Source organism: Gracilinanus agilis, chromosome 6, assembly GCF_016433145.1.
Source record: "Gracilinanus agilis isolate LMUSP501 chromosome 6, AgileGrace, whole genome shotgun sequence".
Classification (NCBI taxonomy): domain Eukaryota; kingdom Metazoa; phylum Chordata; class Mammalia; order Didelphimorphia; family Didelphidae; genus Gracilinanus; species Gracilinanus agilis.
The window spans coordinates 44,914,711-44,935,154 of NC_058135.1; the positions used below are offsets into that span (position 1 = coordinate 44,914,711).

The 20,444-nt window shown below is 35.0% G+C and overlaps 1 protein-coding gene across 1 annotated transcript in view; it reads right to left on the reverse strand.

The window, feature by feature from the left end:
* The window catches only part of LOC123252229 (alcohol dehydrogenase S chain-like), a 262,791-nt gene that overhangs the window by 6,127 nt on the left and 236,220 nt on the right, over positions 1-20,444 (reverse strand). Inside the window, 1 exon segment of the mRNA XM_044681623.1 lies at positions 1,789-1,996. Coding sequence (XP_044537558.1) covers positions 1,789-1,996 — 208 coding nt within the window.

The following is a 20,444-nucleotide window of genomic DNA, read 5'->3' on the forward strand; positions in this document are numbered from 1 at the left end:
GTGTGTGTGTGTGTGTGTATGTGTGTGTGTGTATTCTTTCCTCCTTTGACTAGAATATATTTGAGGTTCAAATGTTGCCCATTCGTATCTTGATTTTCTCCTCATTATACAGACTTGTCTTTGTCTACCTCATTTATATGAGGTAATATTCCCCATTTTTCTCTGCCCTTCCACCCTCTCCCCTCTTAGTGTGTTCTTCCTCACCCCTTCCATTCTTCTTTTGAGTTCAACAAAACATAACAGAATCCCTTCCAAATGTTCTTTCTAATTCTAATTCTTCTCTATGACCCTTTAATGATGACAGCTATGTGTATCATCTTTTCACATAAGAATGTAAAATTTAACAGTTCAACCTTATGATTTTTCATCCATGTTTACTTTTTTATGCTTCTCTTGACTCCAGTATATGTATGCCACATTTTCAATGCAGCTCTAGTTTTTTCATTAGAAAGGCTTATAAATCCTCTATTTCACTAAAATACTATTTCCCTTTGGAGAAGTTATTTTTGATTGCAAGCCTAGACTTTTTGCCTTCTGGAATATCATGTTTGAAGCTCTTCATTCCTTTTATATTAGTAAATACTAAATCTTGTGTGGCCTGATTAAAGACTCTTCAGTACTTGACCTCTTTCTGGATACTTGTGGTACTTTTTCCTTTGACATAGGAGCTCTGGATTTAGGCTATTTTTTTCATTTTCAAAAATTTTTTTGAATTTTCATTTTCAAATCAAACCTCTTTCAGGAAAGGATTAGTAGATTTCTACTTTGCCCTCTGATTCTAAGAGACTTGGGCAGTTTTCTTTCATGATTTCTTGAAATATACTGTCAAGGCTCTTTTGGTTAAAGCATTTAGGTAATCCAATAATATTTAAATCTCCTCAAACTGTTTTCCAAGGCAATTGTTGCTATGAGATACCTCATATTTTTCCTATTTTTTCAGTCATTTGAATTTAATATTTCTTGATGTCTCATGGAGTCATTAGTTTCTTTGTGGTCAATTCTAATTATCAGAGGGTTACTTTTTTTCTTTAAAAAAAACTTTAGGAGAGTATTGGAGTAGGATAAGAACTGAACTCTAAATCTGTTTTCAGACCCTGGGTGCTATCATGTTCTGCATATGATGATCTCCTAATCAGATCAATTCTTAGCATCTCTCTTAAGTCCTCCCTGAGCTACAAAAATGACTCACTATAACTTTTTCTTGGATTTCCTAATCAGAATTCTGTCTGGTATTTTTTACATCTTTGTAGATAATGTCTGTTGGAAGAACAAGGTTGTACATCTTCTCATTATTCTGCCACTTTGACTCTTCCTTTGTAAGTCAGTTTTTAAAGAGCTGTCATACAGAAAAGAAATTGAAGTCCTTCTGTTTGGCCCCAAAGGGTACTAAAAATAATATGTAGGTATGTATCAGGAAAATTTGGGCTCAAAACAAGTACAATGGGATATCCTGGCACTAGAAGTTTTCAAGCAACAGTTGGATGAAAATTTGTCATATCGTAGAGAAGATTCTTTGGTCTTCCAAATTGTAAGTTCTGTGATCCAGAGACTGAAAGGACAATATGCTAATTAAACTTGAGGGTAGGTACATTCTGAAAAAGGTAAGAATCTGTTTGGCAAAGTCTCGGATTGATTACATGCCTTAGAAAATTACTGACAACATTTTCTATTTTCTGAAAGAATGAATGAAAATATAGGTGAAATAGGAGTGAAATCACAAATGTCTGTGAGAAAGAAATACATACGCTGTTCCATGTCCAAGACCAAATGGAGCTCTCTCTTCATTACTGACAGAATAGACATCATAGCATTCTTTAATCTCCTCCCTCAAGTCTGGAGGAATAGAGCAAGACCCATTTCTGACTTTTAATTGACGGATTCGAGGTACACCCAATAGCAGGTTCTCATAGTAAATGAAACTACGGTTTTCAGCTCCTGTTCTGTTGCTGTACCACATTTCCCAATAGAGGCCATCCAGCAGAGATCCCTCTGTGAACTGAAAAGAAAAGAAAAGATCTGAAAAGTCCATATATCAATGAATACCTTTCCTGCTGCCAAAAATTTCCATGTGGCCATCAGAGTAATTAGAGTGTCCACCACACTAATATAGGTAGAGGGATGGTGAAATAAATGAATGATCATAATTATTTCTCTATTATTTCTGATTCTTTCTAGTACTGAATTGCCATCCAGCTGCACTGATATGAATTTTTTTCACAGTTACATAGCTTTAATTCAGCTACAAGGATATGCCAATTGTGATTTTCTTACATACACTGGGATCAGTCTCCCTAGTTCTTGTGCCCAGGCCCTTGTTTCTCATGCCCTTATTAGTATCTGGATCCCCAAAGCTAGATTTTTAAACCTTATTCCTAAGTTAAAAGAATAGGCAGTGGTACTGCCACTTAACTTTCCTAAGACTCAACTTTCAACTCACACTAAATATTTTATTTCAAGCACATACCTTATACTGACTCTAAACTCTAACTGAGGAGCTTCGATCTCTCCCAAATCTCTGGACCAGCAGTCATTGGAAGAGAAAATAACTGGATTTCCCTTAACTGAGGATATCTAATATGACCTTTCTTGCCTAATCTTTTGTTTTTTTTTTTACATTACCAATTTTTTTCCACTAGCCTTCCTACTGTTCCCCACAAAGTTGTAAGAGATAGAGATTCTGAAACCCCAACATACCCTTTCCTGAGGTTCCTGAGGAACCAAGAGGAGAGGGGACCTGCTCTGTCTCCCAGGGCCTAATCACATTTCCTGGATATCCTTATGAAGCAGAGTCCTTTCTAGCTTTTAGATGCAAGTGCCATTGGCATTGATGGGTGTTAGGGCTGGGGATGTGAATTTAATAGGATCAGGGCAAGGAGGGAAAAAGAGTCAGCACTTTGTCTTCACAATTCAGAGAATTTGTGAGTTGGGTTCATGGGAATATTCTTGAGTCAATGAAAAATACTGTCGAAATAAAGAATCTAATTTCTCTATAAGATCAGCACCTCTGATTCCATGTATTTTAAAAAAATTTAATCTTTATTTTAATAATGAATTTCCTCATGAGTTTTTCAAAGTTATATGATTCATGCTGTCTCCTTCCTTTCTTCCCTCCCGCCTCCCAGAGCTGACAAGGAATTCAACCTGGATTATACATGTATTATTATGCAAAACATATTTCTGTAAGTGAATAATCTTTTAAACTAAAACCTCAAATCATATACCTAAATAAACAAGTGATAAATCAGATGTTTTCATCTGCATTTATATTCCAACAGTTCTTTCTCTGGAAGTGAGTAGCATTCTTTTCCATAAGTACCTCAGAATTGTTTTGTGATCCCATGTATTAACAAGGTTTTTACTGATGGAAAAATAAGCCTTTTTTCATGACTCTGAAAAGCAATCACAGATTCATTTCGCCTTCTGATTCTTTTTCTCTCCTATGCATTACTACCTTGTCAGTTCAAACTTTACTATTTATGATAATTATGATGACTGAATTTAAGTTTATCTTTGAAAATTTTTTTCTAAAAGCTTTGCTAAGTAAATTTGTGAAAATTTATAGAGAGAAAGGTTGAAAAGTGGTTGTGAGGGGTGGGAAATGTTTTTAAACACTTAAAAGACAAATGTCATCAAATTTCAACAAAAGTCTTTACTGCTGTCCAACAAATCTTTCATCTCAACATTTATAGATGATCTGGTACCTTTCTCATAGTGGTTATTCTAAATATTTTCAATACTAATAAAGTCCTAGTTCCTTCTGGACAGAATAAATAACTGGCTTTCCTTTTACCGAGGTCAAGGTCATTCAATGCGATCTTTATCTTGCCTGACCCTTTGTTTTCTATTTTACCAGAATTTCTCCCAGTAGCCTTCCTACTGCTACTCACAAAGAACCACTTTATATACTAAATAATATTTTTAAAGAAAAAAAGGGGAAGAGAATAAGAATCAAGAAAACTAATGAATATATAAGAAGTCTGAAAATATATACATTGTATCACCTGCAGACCTTCCACTTCTGCACAGGGGAAGGAGAGATGATAGGAGTGTTTTTACATTTCTCTTATTTGGCCCCATATTTTTTCTTTCTAACTTGGCAATATTCATTTTTGTGATTGTTCCTTCCATTTACACTGCTGTGGTTATTTTATATATTATTTTCTTGGATTTGCTTATTTCATTATTCATCATGTTATGTAAATCTTTCCATATTTCTCTGTATTCATCATGTTCATCATTTCTGAAAACACACTAATATTCTATTACATTCACATGCAGTTTGTTTAGCCATTCCCCAATCAATGCATATCTCTTGTTTCTAATTCTTTACTATCACAAAATTTCTGCTATAAATATTTTGTTATATTATATGGTATATTTATGATATATATAGGGAACTTCTTCTTATCAATGACCTCCTTGGAGTATAAGCCTAGTATATGTATATGTATATATGAAGTAGTCAAATCTCTGAATTAGAAGTATTTTAGTTAATCTATCTACATAATTCCAAACTGCTACCCAAAAATGGTTATACTGATCCACAACTCCAAAACAATGCTTTAAAGTATTATATTATATAAATATAAAAAGCAGCCACTCCAACACTGACTATTGCTATTGTGAGAAGGGAATTTGTATTTTGATTTGATCAACCAGAGATTTAGACTTACCTTCCATTTGCTTTAAATTTGGGTCAATCAGCAAACAGGGAATTGATCCCACAGGCACTGCCCCCCTGGGTGGTGCCAGGCTAATTGAGGAATTGTATGATGTAGGAGAGCTAGTGGGTGAAGGGAATGGCATATAAGGTGAGACCCAGCAAGAAGCAGGGAGAGGATTGTTTCTGAGGCTGAGATTTGGAGACAGGTTCTGGGTTGTTAGTCTTTCAGTTGTTAGGCTAGGTAATTCTTTACCTCCTTTCTATATTTCCCTCCCTTATTATCTTTATCTTACTATAATAAAGCTATTAGAGCTATTAACAATCTTGTGACTTGAGGGTGAATTTCTATAAATGGCGACCACAACATTTTTTACTCTCATAATTTAGTCAAACTCATTCTAACCATTACACTCTCTTTGTCATTTTTTGTCAATTTGCAAGATGCAAGGTGCAACTTTATGGTTATTCGGATTTGCAGTTTTATGATATGGAACATTTGCAGTTTAATGATTTGGAACATTCTTTCATAGGGTTGTTAATGATTTGCAATTTTTCTATTGAAAACTTCATAGCATTTGATCACTTATCTACTTGGAAATGGCTTTTGGCTGCACACACACACACACACACACACACACACACACACACACACACAGTCCAAATCTCTAATGGGTAAACTGCTATTGGAGTACGGGGTAGGAGATACACTATTGTCAATAGATTATATGGGCAGCTAGGTGGTGCAGTGGATAATATGCCAGGTCTAAAGTCCTCAAGTCTGTTTACTAGCTGTGTGATTCTGGGCAAGTCACTTAATTCTCTATGCCTCAGTTCCTCATTGATAAAATAAGTTGAAGAAGAAGTGACAAAACCTCTCCAGTATTTTTGCTAAGAAAACCCAAGTAGGATTCCAAAGAGTCAGACATAACTGAAATGACTGAATGAAAACATATATATATATATATGTATATATATATATATGCTGGATACCAAAATATATGATTCAAAGATTTTCCCCCATTCAATCACTTCCCTTCTCATTCCATATGTATTAATTTTGTTTGTACAGAAGCTTTTCTTTTTCATGTAAGTCAAAGTTACCTATTTTATTTTTTGTTAATTGCCTCTATCTGTTATTTGGTTAAGAGCAATTTCCTAAACATAGCTATGAAAATTGTATCATTTCCTTTTCTTCTGTTTTTTTTTTTTGAGGGGGAATAGGAAACAATATAATATCCACTTGAATTTAATGTGGAACATGGTGTAACATGTTAGTCTAAGATAAATTTCTGATGAACAACTTTTTTGTTTTCCCAGAAGAAAGAAATAGAGTTCTTTCTAAAGTAATATATTTTCCACTTTATTGAATACTGGATTTTGTTGCTGGTTCTCTCTTAGCCTCAATTTTTAAACTAGTTGAGTACTGCTTTAAAATGTAAGTTTTAAGGTGCTACTGCCTTCCTTTATCCTTATGTCTTTGTCAATTCCCTTGATAGTCTAGATTTTTTTCTCCAAAAAAATTTTATTATCTTGTACAGTTCAGTGAAGCATCCCTTTTAAAATTTGACTGGCATAGCATTAACACTGTAAGCTAACATTGGTAGTATTATCATTGTTATGTTGGCATTGCTCAGTCATGACATATGAATATTCTTCCATTTAAATTGTTCTTTATTTCTTTTTTTTCTAGGCAAATGACTTTATTTTTTTAAAATCATTTATTAATATTCATTTTTAACATGGTTACATGATTCAAGCTCCTACTTTCCCCTTCACCACCTGCTGTCCCCCCACCCATATTATCTTGGTGTAGGGTATGAGATGTTGATCTAAACCTAATCTCTCCCATATTGTTTTCCAAATTTCCCAGCAGTTTTTGTCAAATAGTGGATTCATGTCCCAAAAGTTGGGCTCTTTGGGTTTATCATACACTGTCTTGTGGATATCATTTACCCCAAGTCTATTCCACTGATCCTCCCTTTTGTCTCTTAGCCAGTACCATATTGTTTTGATGACTGCTGCTTTAAAGTATAATTTAATATCTGGTACTGCTAGGCCCCCTTCCTTCACATTTTTTTTCATTATTTCCCTTGATATTCTTGATCTTTTGTTATTCCAAATGAAATTTGTTATAGTTTTTCCTAATTCAGTAAAGAAGTTTTTTGGTACTTTGAAAGGTATGGCGCTAAATAGGTAAATTAATTTGGGTAGAATGTTCATTTTTATTATGTTAGCTCGTCCTACCCATGAACAGTTAATGGCTTTCCAATTGTTGAGATCCAGTTTTATTCGTTTGGAAAGTGTTTTGTAATTGTTTTTGTATAATTGCTGTGTTTGTTTTGGTAGATAGATTCCCAAGTATTTTATATTGTCTAGGGTTATTTTAAATGGTGTTTCTCTTTCTACCTCTTGCTGCTCTAATGTGTTGGAAATATATAGAAATGCTCATGATTTATGTGCATTTATTTTGTATCCTGCAACTTTGCTAAAGTTGTTGATTATTTCTACCAGCTTCTTAGTTGATTCTCTAGGATTTTTTAAGTATAGCATCATATCATCTGCAAAGAGTGATAGCTTAGTCTCCTCATTGCCTATTTTGATACCTTCAATTTCTTTTTCTTCTCTAATTGCTACTGCTAGTGTTTCTAGTACTATGTTGAATAATAGAGGTGATAATGGGCATCCTTGTTTCACTCCTGATCTTATTGGGAAGGCTTATAATTTATCCCCATTACATATAATGCTTGTTGATGGTTTTAGGTATATACTGTTTATTATTTTTAGGAAAGGTCCTTCTATTCCTATACTTTTCAGTGTTTTCAATAGGAATGGATGCTGTATTTTGTCAAAGGCTTTTTCAGCATCTATTGAGATAATCATGTGATTTTTGTTTGTTAGACTGTTGATATGGTCAATTATGTGGATGGTTTTCTTCATGTTGAACCATCCTTGCATTCCTGGTATAAATCCCACCTGATCATGGTGGATGATCTTCTTAATTACTTGCTGGAGTCTCTTTGCTAATATTCTATTTAAGATTTTTGCATCTATGTTCATTAGGGAGATTGGTCTATAGTTTTCTTTCTCTGTTTTTGGTCTACCTGGCTTTGGAATCAGTACCATATTTGTGTCATAAAATGAATTTGGCAGGACTCCTTCTTTGCTTATCATATCAAATAATTTGTATAGTATTGGGATTAGTTGCTCTTTGAATGTCTGATAGAATTCACTTGTGAATCCATCAGGTCCTGGTGATTTTTTCTTAGGGAGTTCTTTGATGGCTTGTTCAATTTCTATTTCTGATATGGGATTATTTAGGTATTCTATTTCTTCTGCTGTTAATCTAGGCAATTTATATTTTTGTAAATATTCATCCATATCTCCTAAATTATTATATTTGTTGCCATATAATTGGGCGAAATAGTTCTTAATGATTGCCTTAATTTCCTCTTCATTAGAGGTGAGGTCTCCCTTTTCATCTCTAATACTGTCAATTTGGTTTTCTTCTTTCCTTTTTCTTATTAGATTGACTAGTACTTTGTCTATTTTATCTGTTTTTTCAAAATACCAGCTTCTAGTCTTATTTATTAATTCAATAGTTCTTTTACTTTCGATTTTATTAATTTCTCCCTTAATTTTTAGTATTTCCAATTTAGTTTTCATCTGGGGGTTTTTAATTTGCTCGCTTTCTAATTTTTTGAGTTGTATACCCAATTCATTAATCTCTGCCCTTCTTAATTTGTTAATATAAGCACTCAAGGATATAAATTTCCCCCTGAGTACTGCCTTGGCTGCATCCCACAGAGTTTGGTAGGATGTCTCATCATTGTCATTCTCTTCAATGAAATTGTTGATTGTTTCTATGATTTCTTCTTTGACAAATTGGTTTTGGAGAATCATATTGTTTAACTTCCAATTGGTTTTTGATTTGCCTGTCCAGGTGCCCTTACTAATTATTATTTTTATTGCATTATGATCTGAGAAGGTTACATTTATTATATCTGCTCTTTTGCATTTGTTTGCAATGATTCTATGCCCTATTACATGGTCAATCTTTGTGAATGTACCATGTGCAGCTGAAAAGATGTTGTATTCCTTTTTGTCCCTATTTATTTTTCTCCACATATCAATCAAATCTAATTTTTCTAGGACTTCATTCACCTCTCTTACCTCTTTCTTATTTATTTTTTGGTTTGATTTATCTAGATCTGAAAGAGGAATATTTAGATCTCCCATTATTATGGTTTTACTATCTATTTCCGTCTTGAGCTCTGCCAGTTTCTCCTTTATGAATTTGGATGCTATACCACTTGGTACATATATATTGAGCAGTGTTATTTCCTCATTGTTTATACTGCCTTTAATCAGGATGTAATGACCTTCCCTGTCTTTTTTAATCATATCTATTTTTACTTTGGCTTTGTCAGAGATCATAATAGCCACTCCTGCCTTCTTTTTTTTCATTTGACGCCCAAAAGATTTTGCTCAAGCCCTTAACCTTAAAGTTGTGTGTGTCTACACGCCTCATATGTGTTTCTTGTAGACAACATATGGTAGGATTTTGGTTTCTTGTTCTTTATTTCTTTAAAGAACACTTTGAAATTGAATCTTGTTATAAGGGGATTATGCTAGTGGGGTAATAAAGTGGTTGTAATATGGGAATAGGCTAGAGGTAATAGGGAGATTAAGGCTAGGTAAGATTGCAATAGGGGATAAGGCAGGTAAAGGACTAAAGGTAATGTGAATAGGGATAAGGCACTGTGGATAGGGGTTTGTGGATCCCTAAGGCAGTAAATATATAACAAAGATACAATGGTGAAGGTGGTAGATTGAGGTGGTAGGAGAAGTAAGGGAATGACTGAGTTTAGGGAATATAAACACGGAGGTATAAAGAGTTTTAAGAGCAGACAGCTACAGCCTGAGAGACTCAGACTGGGCCTCAGGTTTGAGACAGAGACACTAAAGGGAAACAAGACTGAGCCCTTCAAGTAGGAAAGGCACTTCTACAGACAAAGTTTAGGGCCAGCCAAGAATGGCTTGAAACTGACTAGAGGGCTTCTACTCAGTTTCTCAGATTCACAAAGGAATAGCTCAGAGAAAGTAATGAGATTACACTTCCTCCAAAACGGACACCTCCAATTCCCTTAGGACCCAGAGACAATATTATTCCTTTCTCCCCTTCTTTCTCTCTTATCAATCAACTAATGAACTAGCCAAAGGTTTGATTAAGTGACAAACAGGGTTTATTGATTTTTAGGGTTGATTGGAAGGGTTGGAGGAGTACAAGGTAACTCTAACAGCCGCCTAGAGAAAGCTTCAGGTGGGGGAGGGAGACAGGAATGTGAGACTGAGATAGTACCTGCCTAACTCAGCCCCAAAGGGTTTTGTAGCCTATAGGATTAGGAAAGTTGGATATAATGATTCAAGAGGTAATTTGTAACAAGGGTAAGCCCTATTTGACTACAGGGAAACTATATCTACCAAGTTTGAAAGCTAAGCCCAAGATCCACCCTCCTTTCAAAACCCCAAGAAATTTAGGAAGGGAAAATGATGATTGGGAATAAAGAAGGTTTGGGAGATCTAAAGGAAATATTTAAGCTAACCAATTTTAAGAGAAAAGCTGCAGAATATAGGCCAGGTTTTCAGCCTAAAGAACAGAGCTCAGTTGACCCTCCCACTCTTATCAAGTCCCAGGGTCAACTCACTAACCTCAGGATTCTAAGCCCTTTTTCAACTTTGCAGTAAGGCGTTGCAGGGTTGATATGCACCCTTTTGCACTACAATATATACAACTATTTTGTACACTTTAGTAGTGCTGTCCTCAAATATTTTATGCATTAGCATTTTGTAGTTACTTTGAATGGTATTTTCATTTCTCTATATTGTCTCTTGGTTTTTGTCTTAATGTAAAAATATTGATTTTTATTAGCTTATTTTGTAGCTTGCAACAGTGATGTATCTCACTTATCAAGCTATAGGATTTTTATCTTAGTGTAGGATTTTCTAAGCAAACCATTACATCATAAGTGAATGGAGATAATTTTATTTCCTCTTTCCTCGTCTTTATGCCTTTAGTTTCTTTCTCTTGTCTTACTGCTAAAATATTATTGTTTGTATTTTTGGAACTATATAATAGTGGGGTAAGTGAACATTCTTATTTTATTCTTCTTTTCAGTGGGAAAGCTTTAAGTGTATCCCAATTGCATATAGTGTTGCTTCTGATTTTAGATACATTTTGCTACATCAAAAATGGCCTGTGCATATAATTTATCTGATTATCATGTGTTTTGGTATGTTTTAGTTTTAATTACAACTTGGATGATTGTTTTGGATGAATTGTAATCTTATAGGATTTTAGTTAGAATTTTTGAATTAATATTAATTAATTATATTATAGTTCTACTTTTTTACTTTGTTTCCCAATTTTTGATAATCATTTACATAATATATGAATGCTGCTTAACTTTTATAATTTTGGCATGCTTACTTTTGATTTTTTCATGTGTAGTTGTTCTTTCCATTTATATCATTACTGTGTATATTGTTCGAATCTGCTTACTTTGCATCAGTTCATATAGACCTTTCCATGCTTCTCTGTATTCATCATATACTTCATTTCTTATAGTACAGTAATATTCCATTACATTCATGCACTCCAGTTTATTTAGTTATTCCCCAATCAATGAACATCCATTTTGTTTCCAGTTCTTACCTATCACAAAAAGTGCTACAATAAATATTTTGGTGTATGTGTAGACATTTTTTAAAGTGAGACCTTTCTTGGGATATAAATCCAGTAATGGAGACTGGTTTAGGGCTATGGATATTTTAGTCACTTTATTTGTACAATTCCAAATTGTTTTCCAAAATAGTTGTATCATTTTATAGTTCCACCAACAATGAGTTAATGTGCCTATCTTTCAATAACATTGACTATTGTCATTTTCTGGTTATTTTTGCCAACTTCCAGTGTGTCAGGTGAACCTAATGGTTATTGTGATTTGCATTTCTCTTATTATTAATGATTTAGAACATTATTTCATGTAGTTGTGAATACTTTTGAATTCTTCCTTTGCAAACTGTTTGCTCATATCATTTGACCACTTATCTACTGAGGGTAATGGCTATTACTCATATGTATTTATTAATTGTTTATATATCTTTGACTTCAAATTTTCATCAGATATTTGATAAAATGTCCGCCCCCTCTCCCCCCCGGCATTTGACCACTTCCCTTCTTATCCACAATACACTAATTTTGTCTGTGCAGAAGCTTTTCAGTTTCAAGTAATTGAAGTTATCTATTTTCTCCTTCTAACTCTTATTTGGCTAAGAATACATCTCTTACACACAGCTTTGAGAGGTATATGATATGTTTCTCTTCTAATTTTTAAATATTAAGGTCTCATATCTGTTTAGAACATATTGTGGCATGTAGGTATTAATCTAAGTTGAATTTCTACCACTTTTCCACTTTTCCCAGCAGTTTTTATCAGAACCGTTATCTAATCATATATCAAAGAGGGAGTTTTTTCTAGGTAATTTATATTTTCTATTGAATTCTATGCTTTTCTGATTCTCCTTTGTTTAATCTGTTTTGTTCATTTCTCTATTTTTTAACCAATACCAGATGGTTTTTGATGACTGTGTTACTCTATTAATCTGAGGTCTGAAGGGCTATTCCTCCTTCATCCTTAATTTTCATCATTTCTTTGATATTTTAGCTCTATTGTTCTTCACAAATGTATTGTCATTTTATAGTTTTATACATTTATAAATAAATAAATATCTCATTGGGAATTTGATTGATATAGCATAGAAAGTATAAATTAATTTGGTTATATTGTTATTTTTATTATATTGATATATGGCTTAGCTGAAAAAATGTCCACTTTTAGTTTCTCACCATGAAAAAGAAAGTAATAATTTCATATTAGAGGCCCTACTCTGGTGCAGTAGGTTAGATCAGGGCTAATACTCCTAATGGGTCAGAAGAGACCTCAAAATTAGATCTAAGATGAATTGTCAGAAATGGGACCAGCAGTGATTTTAGAATGGTTCTAGGAACAGATCACAGAGCAAGCATTATTATTTACTGCTAGGAAGAACTGACTAAAAGAACGGGTCTTGCCACATCCTGCTGAGAGTGGCAAATAAGTGGTAGAGTGTTGGACCTAGAATCAAGAAGGCCCGAGTTCAAATATGACCCTAAACACTTACTAGCTATATGACCCTAGGCAAGTCATTCTTCCTACCTTAGTCTCCTTATCTTTAAAATGGAGATCATAATAGTATTCCAAGACTATTGTGAGGATAAAATGAAATAATATTTGTAAACTCCTTTGCGAACCTTAAGGAGCTACATAAAGGCTAGCTTTTATTTATTTACTCACTAAAATATTCATTTATAAATTGATAAATGCTTACTATGTGCCAAGCCCATGCTTAGTATAATAAAAAATATATTATTTATAGCATAATAAATGCTATGGATAAAAAAAAAAAGACAAAAAGACTCTGAACTCAAGATGTTCAAATACCAAAGGAAAGATATATATAACAAAATATAATAATATAAGAAATATGCTATAACAAAAACATCATTTTGTCATTTAAAATATTCTACTATTTAGAAATAGACAGAACTGTCCTTCTAAAAATGATATATAAATGTATCATCCATAATTTTTTGCTTCATGACTTCTACCTATTGAAAGATATCTTTAAATTCTTTGAGAGTGGCTCCCTTCATTGGTACTTTTTTCAGCATCAGATAGCTTCCTTAAACACTTGTTTATCTAAATGAAGATGACAATCTGTTAATTCTCCCAAACGCATATCCAACAATTTCTAAACATTGCCATTTTCTAGTTTATCAGAGCCAAACTTGCCTTCCAATATTATTTTTTCTTCTATAACAAGTCTGCATTTGGGAGGAAAACTTATAAAATTATTATTTGCACAATGTGGCAAAATGTGCTTCCACATCTACAAACAGTGATTTCAGTCATTTCTTGCCAAGATGGTGAATGCTTTTGATACTATAATTTTTTCCAGAAGTCAGTTAAGGAAACTGCAAAGTTGTTTCTAAGTTTTAACAAATTGTTTGTTCAAAGGTTTTTTTTTTCTGCGTAGAAGACCTCAGTTGCAATAAATCCTTAGTCTATGGACTAAAATAAAGATGCTATATTAGGTCGTTAAAAAAAAATGACTTTTACATTCTCTCTCAGTGAGCCAAGTGTACTTGGGTGACTTGGGACATTATCTAAAATCAGTAATAATTTTAATTGCGAAACTGTTGTCCTTGTAATATTTTTTAACAGTTGAGTTAAAATAACTTACAAATTCTTTTAACTTTCAAAAATGGCTTTAGTGAAATTCATTTTCTTATAAATGGAAGTGATCAATGTAGAGAGTTCAAAGATTTCAAGGGTGACAAACAAGCATTGGTTTAAATGTCAAATGCTCTTCTTTATTACATCCTAATAAAAGTGTCAGTTGGAGCCAACATTTTAAATATAGATTAAATATTTTTTTTCTTGGAAATGTAGGTTCTAAAAGCCATCTTTTCCAAGAATCTATGTTAGCCACATTTAAAATGTATTCATCACTGTATTTACCTACTTCAATTATTATCTTCAAACCATTAAGATATTTAACTTCTCTGTACTCAACTGTACTATATACTTCCCTATTAATTTTAACATTTTGGTACTGTAGTCAATGTTTAAAGTGAAAGAATCAACCAATGCTTTCAATAAAAGCTTAACATAAACAGGTGTGGAGTGAAATGAGCAGAACCAGGAGAACACTGTACATAGTAACTGAAGCATTGTGGGATGTGTAATATAGGATTATTAACATTGCCATGCTGGCTTGGGGCAACCTGTCAGTTGCCCTGGTTGGAATGTTGACTGTGGCATGAGCCACAGGGCAAGTACCAACTGCCAGTTGGGCCAAGGGTATATAAAGCCCTGGAGATCCAGGGCTGGGTTCTGTTCTTTCCTGACTTCTCACCCTGACCTCTTGCTTATCCCATGCCCCCTGGGTCCCTGGGTGGTGGAAGCGGGAACATGGGTACTTGTTAAGCAAAGTCTATCACATTTTATCTTCTGTAATATAGGATTATTAACATTGCCTATTTTAAAAATAAAATTTTATTAAAAAAAAGTTCAAAATCCCATTTCACCTCCATTTTCTTTCCTGCTTTAAATCAATTTGAAGAATCTTTCTAAACGAATGCTCTGCTAGAAGAAATTCCTTTTTGATTGTAAACGTTAACACTATATTCCTTATAAGTTGTTTGCAAATCACAAAAACCAGATGAAATTTTGGCTTTCAAAAAAAAAAATCCTTACTTTCTAGTAACAACTCTAAGATAGAAGGGCCAGAGCCAGGCGGCGAACCTTTTAGAGATGGAGTGCCAGGGCCTGCCCCCATCCCACCTCTCAGACTGGGTGCTATGTCCTTCCCCACAGATGGCATGCCATGTTCCTCCTCTCTGACTGAGTGTCCAGTGTGCACTTACTAATTACTAAATATTAGATAAGAAATATTCAAAGCAGTTCTAAGAGGTCACTACTTCAATGATTTTAAAATATTTTATATTGCTTATTTCAGTGATGGTGAACCTTTTAGAGATGGAGTGCCAAGCCCTGCTCCTCTAACTCCCAGACCACATGCTGGGTGTGCTCTGCCCTCTCCCCTTTACCCCACACAGGGGAGGGAGGAAGCGCTCCCATTGGGCTGCTGGGCAGGGGGAGGGGGAAGTGAGGAATGTCCTCAGGGAGTGTAGAGTGGAGGAAGGGTGTGGCCTAAGCACTCTGCTCCCCTCTAACTCTGCTGCCTGTGAGTCACCCACTTTAGCCACTTTGTGCTCCCATTGGGCTGCTGGGCAGAGGGGTGGGGGAATGTAAAAAAATATCATCAGCTATGATGGAGAAGGGGAAGGGAGCAGCTCTGCCTGAGTCCCTCTGCCTTTCTAGAAATGAACTCAGGTGGGGGGGGGGGGTGTAGAAGGGAGGGGGAGAGGAGAGCAGCCACATGCCCACAGAGAGTGCCCTGCGTGCCATTTTTGGCACCCATGCCATAGGTTCTCCATCACTGGGCTAGGCAATTGGGTTTAAGTGGATTAAACAGGGTCACAGAACTAGAAAGTATTTGAAGCCACATTTGAACTATAGGCCTGGAATTCTATCCATTGATACTTAACTACCCTTTTGAACTTTTTTTTGACTTTTGAAAAAAATGTATATTTTATTTTTCCAATTACATATAAAAACAATTTTTAACATCCTCCTTAAAAATTTCAAGTTTCACATGGTAAAAGTTGCTATCCACAGCCAAAGAAGGAATTGTTGGAATATAATCACAGATCAAAGCATGCCATTTTTCACTTTATTTCCTTCATGAGTTTTTTTATTGTCTGTGTGATATGTCTTCTGTCATAGCATAAGGCATATGGAAATATGTATTGCATGAAAGAACTGGTAAGCCTATATCAGACTATTTACTGCCTTGAGGAGGAGAGAGGAGGGAGGGAGGGAGAAAATCTGAATCCTAAAATGTCAGAAAACAATTATTAAAAATTCTTTCTAAAAGCTGGAAAGACTGACATGAACTGATGCAGAGTGAAATAAGAAGAACCAGGAAAACAATGAACACAGCAACAGCAATATTGTGGAATGATCAAATGTGATAGACTTAGCTACTCTCAGCAGTACAATGATCCCAATGATCTAGGACAATTCTGAGAAATTTATGAAATAGAATGCTATCTACCTCTGGAGAAAGAACTGTTAGAGTAGGAATGAAGATGAAAGTATATCATTTTTCACTTGTTTATTTTGGTGTATGTTTTGGGGTTTTATTAGGCCTCCTTCCTTCATACTTAGAACAAATGGCCAAAAATACGAAATTCTTGGCTATTTGTTCTTCTAACTGAATTTTATTATTTTTTTCCTAGTCCTATGAAATAAAATAATTTTGGGGTAGTTTGATTGCTATGGCATTGAATCAGTAAATTAATTTAGGTAAGATTGCATTTTTAATTATCCAGTTTTTTAATAGAAAAAAACAATAACATCTGCCAACTATATGCCAATAAAGCATGGTTTTGGTTCGTAGCAAAATTCTAGAATATGTTATTAAAGGGATAGTATGTGAGCAGCTAGTAAAGGAAATAATGACCAAACAGTCAGTATAGCTCAGTAATTCCCAAAGTGGGCGCTACCACCCCCTGGTAGTATCCAGGGATCCAGCGATCCAGGGGAGCGGTGATGGCCACAGGGGCATTTATCTTTCCTATTAATTGCTATTAAAATTTAAAAAAAATTAATTTCCAGGGGGCTAAGTAATATTTTTTGTGAAAAGGGAACGGTAGGCCAAAAAAGTTTGGGAACCACTGGTATAGCTGAAGGGAAAATTATAAAATGTTATGCCAGGCTAATTTCATTTTCTAGACTGGTACAGTGGATTGAGTGCCACAGATATTTATTAGCTATGTGACCCTGGACAAATAACTTAATTTTGCCTCAGTTTCCTCATCTGTAAAATGAGCTAAAGAAGGAAATGGTCAATCTAAAATGTATCTTTGACAAGAAAACCCCAGATGGGGTCATGAAGAGTCAGACATGACTGAAACAACTGAACAACAACCACACTAAAATAGTAGACTTGGTAGTACTACATTTGGGTTTTTAAAAGATCCACTCCACCAATATAAGGTAGGGGAGTGTGGCTGGAGAGCAGTTCATATGAAGATAACAATGGGGTTTTCATTTAGTCTAGTGGTATGAAATGGCATCCAAAGACACTCATAAGATCTCAGACTACAGTGAGAGACCATAAGGAGGAAGTCTCATTATATCATAGACTTAGATCAGGACAGACCCTTAGAATGATCTTAGTTCAGCGATACACAGAACCACAGACCAATCTCTGGCAGAGCTGAGATTTAGCCACTGGTTCTGACTCTAAATCTTGTGCTCTTCCACTTTGTGCAGATTCCTCAATGAAAGGAACTACCACTGGTGACTGTTTAATCAGACTGATAAAGACAAATGCTAATTTTCAGTGATACAGAGAATTATTTTCAAATACCTTCCAGAAGTCTTCCATGGTGGAGAGTGTTTTAAAATTTGTCTTCTCCATTTTTGACACAGGTGTTTCTAGAAAAAGCTGTGACATGACCCTAGTGTAGTAGTACATGCTGGAACTCACCATCCCATACGTCACTGTAAGACACAAAAAGTAATGATAATGAATAAGTAGATGTAGTCACTTGTCTAATATCTAGGTTAATTATCCACCTTGTGGATATTCTGAGATATTCATCCCAAACTTAAGGCTATATATTAGACAAATAGTCTACATATAGATTGTTGATATAGTGTTAATCAAACTATATCATGTCCTACCTTCCAACTTATCTTTCCAATTTCCCATTGTCTCTGACAAATAAAATATAGTTCACATCCTTTAAATTGCTTTAAAATGTTGAAATAGAATTAGAAGTTTTTTCAAATCTGGCCTCAGAAACTTCCTAACTGGGTATCCCTGGGCAAGTCACTTAACCCCCATCGCCTAGCTCTTACTACAATTCTGCCTTGGAATCAATACACAGTAGTGATTCTAAGAGGGGCGGTAAGGGTTTAAAAAAAAAAAAAGAAAAATTTAAAGTTTTCTTGATTTATTTAGTACTTGAGTTAGTTACTTGAAGAATTATGTCTATATCAACAATCTATATGTAGACTATTTGTCTAATATATAGTTTCATACATACGTATATTTTAGACAACTAAGGTCCTCTATGAAGGTTATATACATAGGGACAAGTTATGGCACCCTAGCAGAGAGGGGGTATAGATATAATCCCTCAGGCAAGTGTATGTGGCTTTGTATGAAGGAACTAGAAGTTCTCTTAATAAAATAAAGAAGTACAAACATTCTCCCAGACAGAAAGGCCACTATAGTACCCAAAAGGCAGGCGGTGATAACTATGGGGGGCAATGGACCTCCTTTATACTGGCCACTTAACGACTGTATCAGACAAGTAGTATATACAAATAAGAGTTTAAAACGAAAGGAGTCGCCACTCTTTCCTTTCTTACTTTCAAGGGTGAAGAATATGTTCAGGTTTATACTTTTTTTTTTTTTTAAACCCTTGTACTTCTGTGTATTGTCTCATAGGTGGAAGAGTGGTAAGGGTGGGCCATGGGGGTCAAGTGACTTGCCCAGGGTCACACAGCTGGGAAGTGTCTGAGGTCAGATTTGAACCTAGGACCTCCTGTCTCTAGGCCTGACTCTCACTCCACTGAGCTACCCAGCTGCCCCTAGGTTTATACTTCTGCTTTATAACTGGTGCTCAATCACTATTCGGATTTGAGCTCTTTGAAAGTTCATCATACACAGTATCTTAACTATTTTCATGTTCTTTAAACAGTGATTTAAAAAATTCATTTTTTTTTAAAAAATTGAAGTTCCTTTTAGATTCTCTGAAGTGTATCTGCATTCTTCCTTAAATGGGTCTCCTTTGCAGAAGTCAGGTTTACCCCTGCAAACATTCATTTATTTATTTATTTATACGTAAATTTGGGGGTTTTTATTTAATTAATTAATTTAGGATTTTTTTTTCCCCATGGTTACAAGATTTGTGCTCTTTCCCTCTCCTCCTCCTCCCCCCTCCCATAGCTGATGTGCAATTCCACTGGGTTTTACATGTGTCATTGATCAGGACCTATTTCCATATTATTGATATTCTTTGCAACACTTAACATACCATTTTGCCACAACATAAATGGGACCTTGAGGATGTTTATATTAGCACACATATATAATCATTTTTTTAAAATTGTAAACAATCTGGAGCTTGTGGTTTTGCACATAATTTTTTTTTTGCAGTTTATTTAAATATTTTTTGTTTTTGTTGATGGTTACTAAGCATTGTGTAAATGAAATTAGCTCACCCTCATTCATTCTTTAGATTTTAGCCACAAGGAATAATGTCACCCCATCCAACTTAGAATTAAGTGGGAAGGGGAGGTCTGTGACCCACATGTGATAGTAAGTAACAAATCAAAAACAAGTGACTGCCCTCTGGGAAGTCCAAAACAGGGCTGAGGCTGCCATTTGTCCACATAAAACTGGAGGTGGATGCAGGAAGTGACAAAAACTGCTATCTTTTAAATATGATGGTAACTTTCTGCAAGTGGCTTTTTGGCTTTTTCAACTTGAGTGAAACCTCAGACTGCTTCCCTTTGAATTGTCACGTGGGTAAGTTAGGCTGAAGGCTGACTCTCTTTCCCTTGGTGTTTCTGGAGGCTCCAGCCTCAAGAGGCCTCTCATCTTAGAGGAGGCCTTGTGGCTAGAAGCCTCGTTAAATTCACTTCTGGCCCCGTCTGCTGGGGCCTCTGAAGCCCTACCTGGTTCAGGCCTCCAGTTCAGGCCAGGGTTTCTCTCTCTCATTTTCCCTACCTTCAACCTTCCTAATTGTAAATAAACCACCATAAAAGTCATCCTGACTTGGGTCTTTTATTTTGTAATTGAGTAATCGATTCCTGGCAACCAAACTTTAAATATCCAGTCCAACAATAATCTTTCCCATTTTTCCCTTTTATATTTTGGCTGACCCTAAGGATGTGACTAGTGCCCTCAGTCTTCTTAAATTTTCTTGACTTTTCCTTTACTTTTGTTACTATACCCAAGTCAGCCTTTTAACAGCTTGTTTTGGATCTACAATTCACATAAAGCTGCCAGATAGGTGAGATCATACATTTTTCTT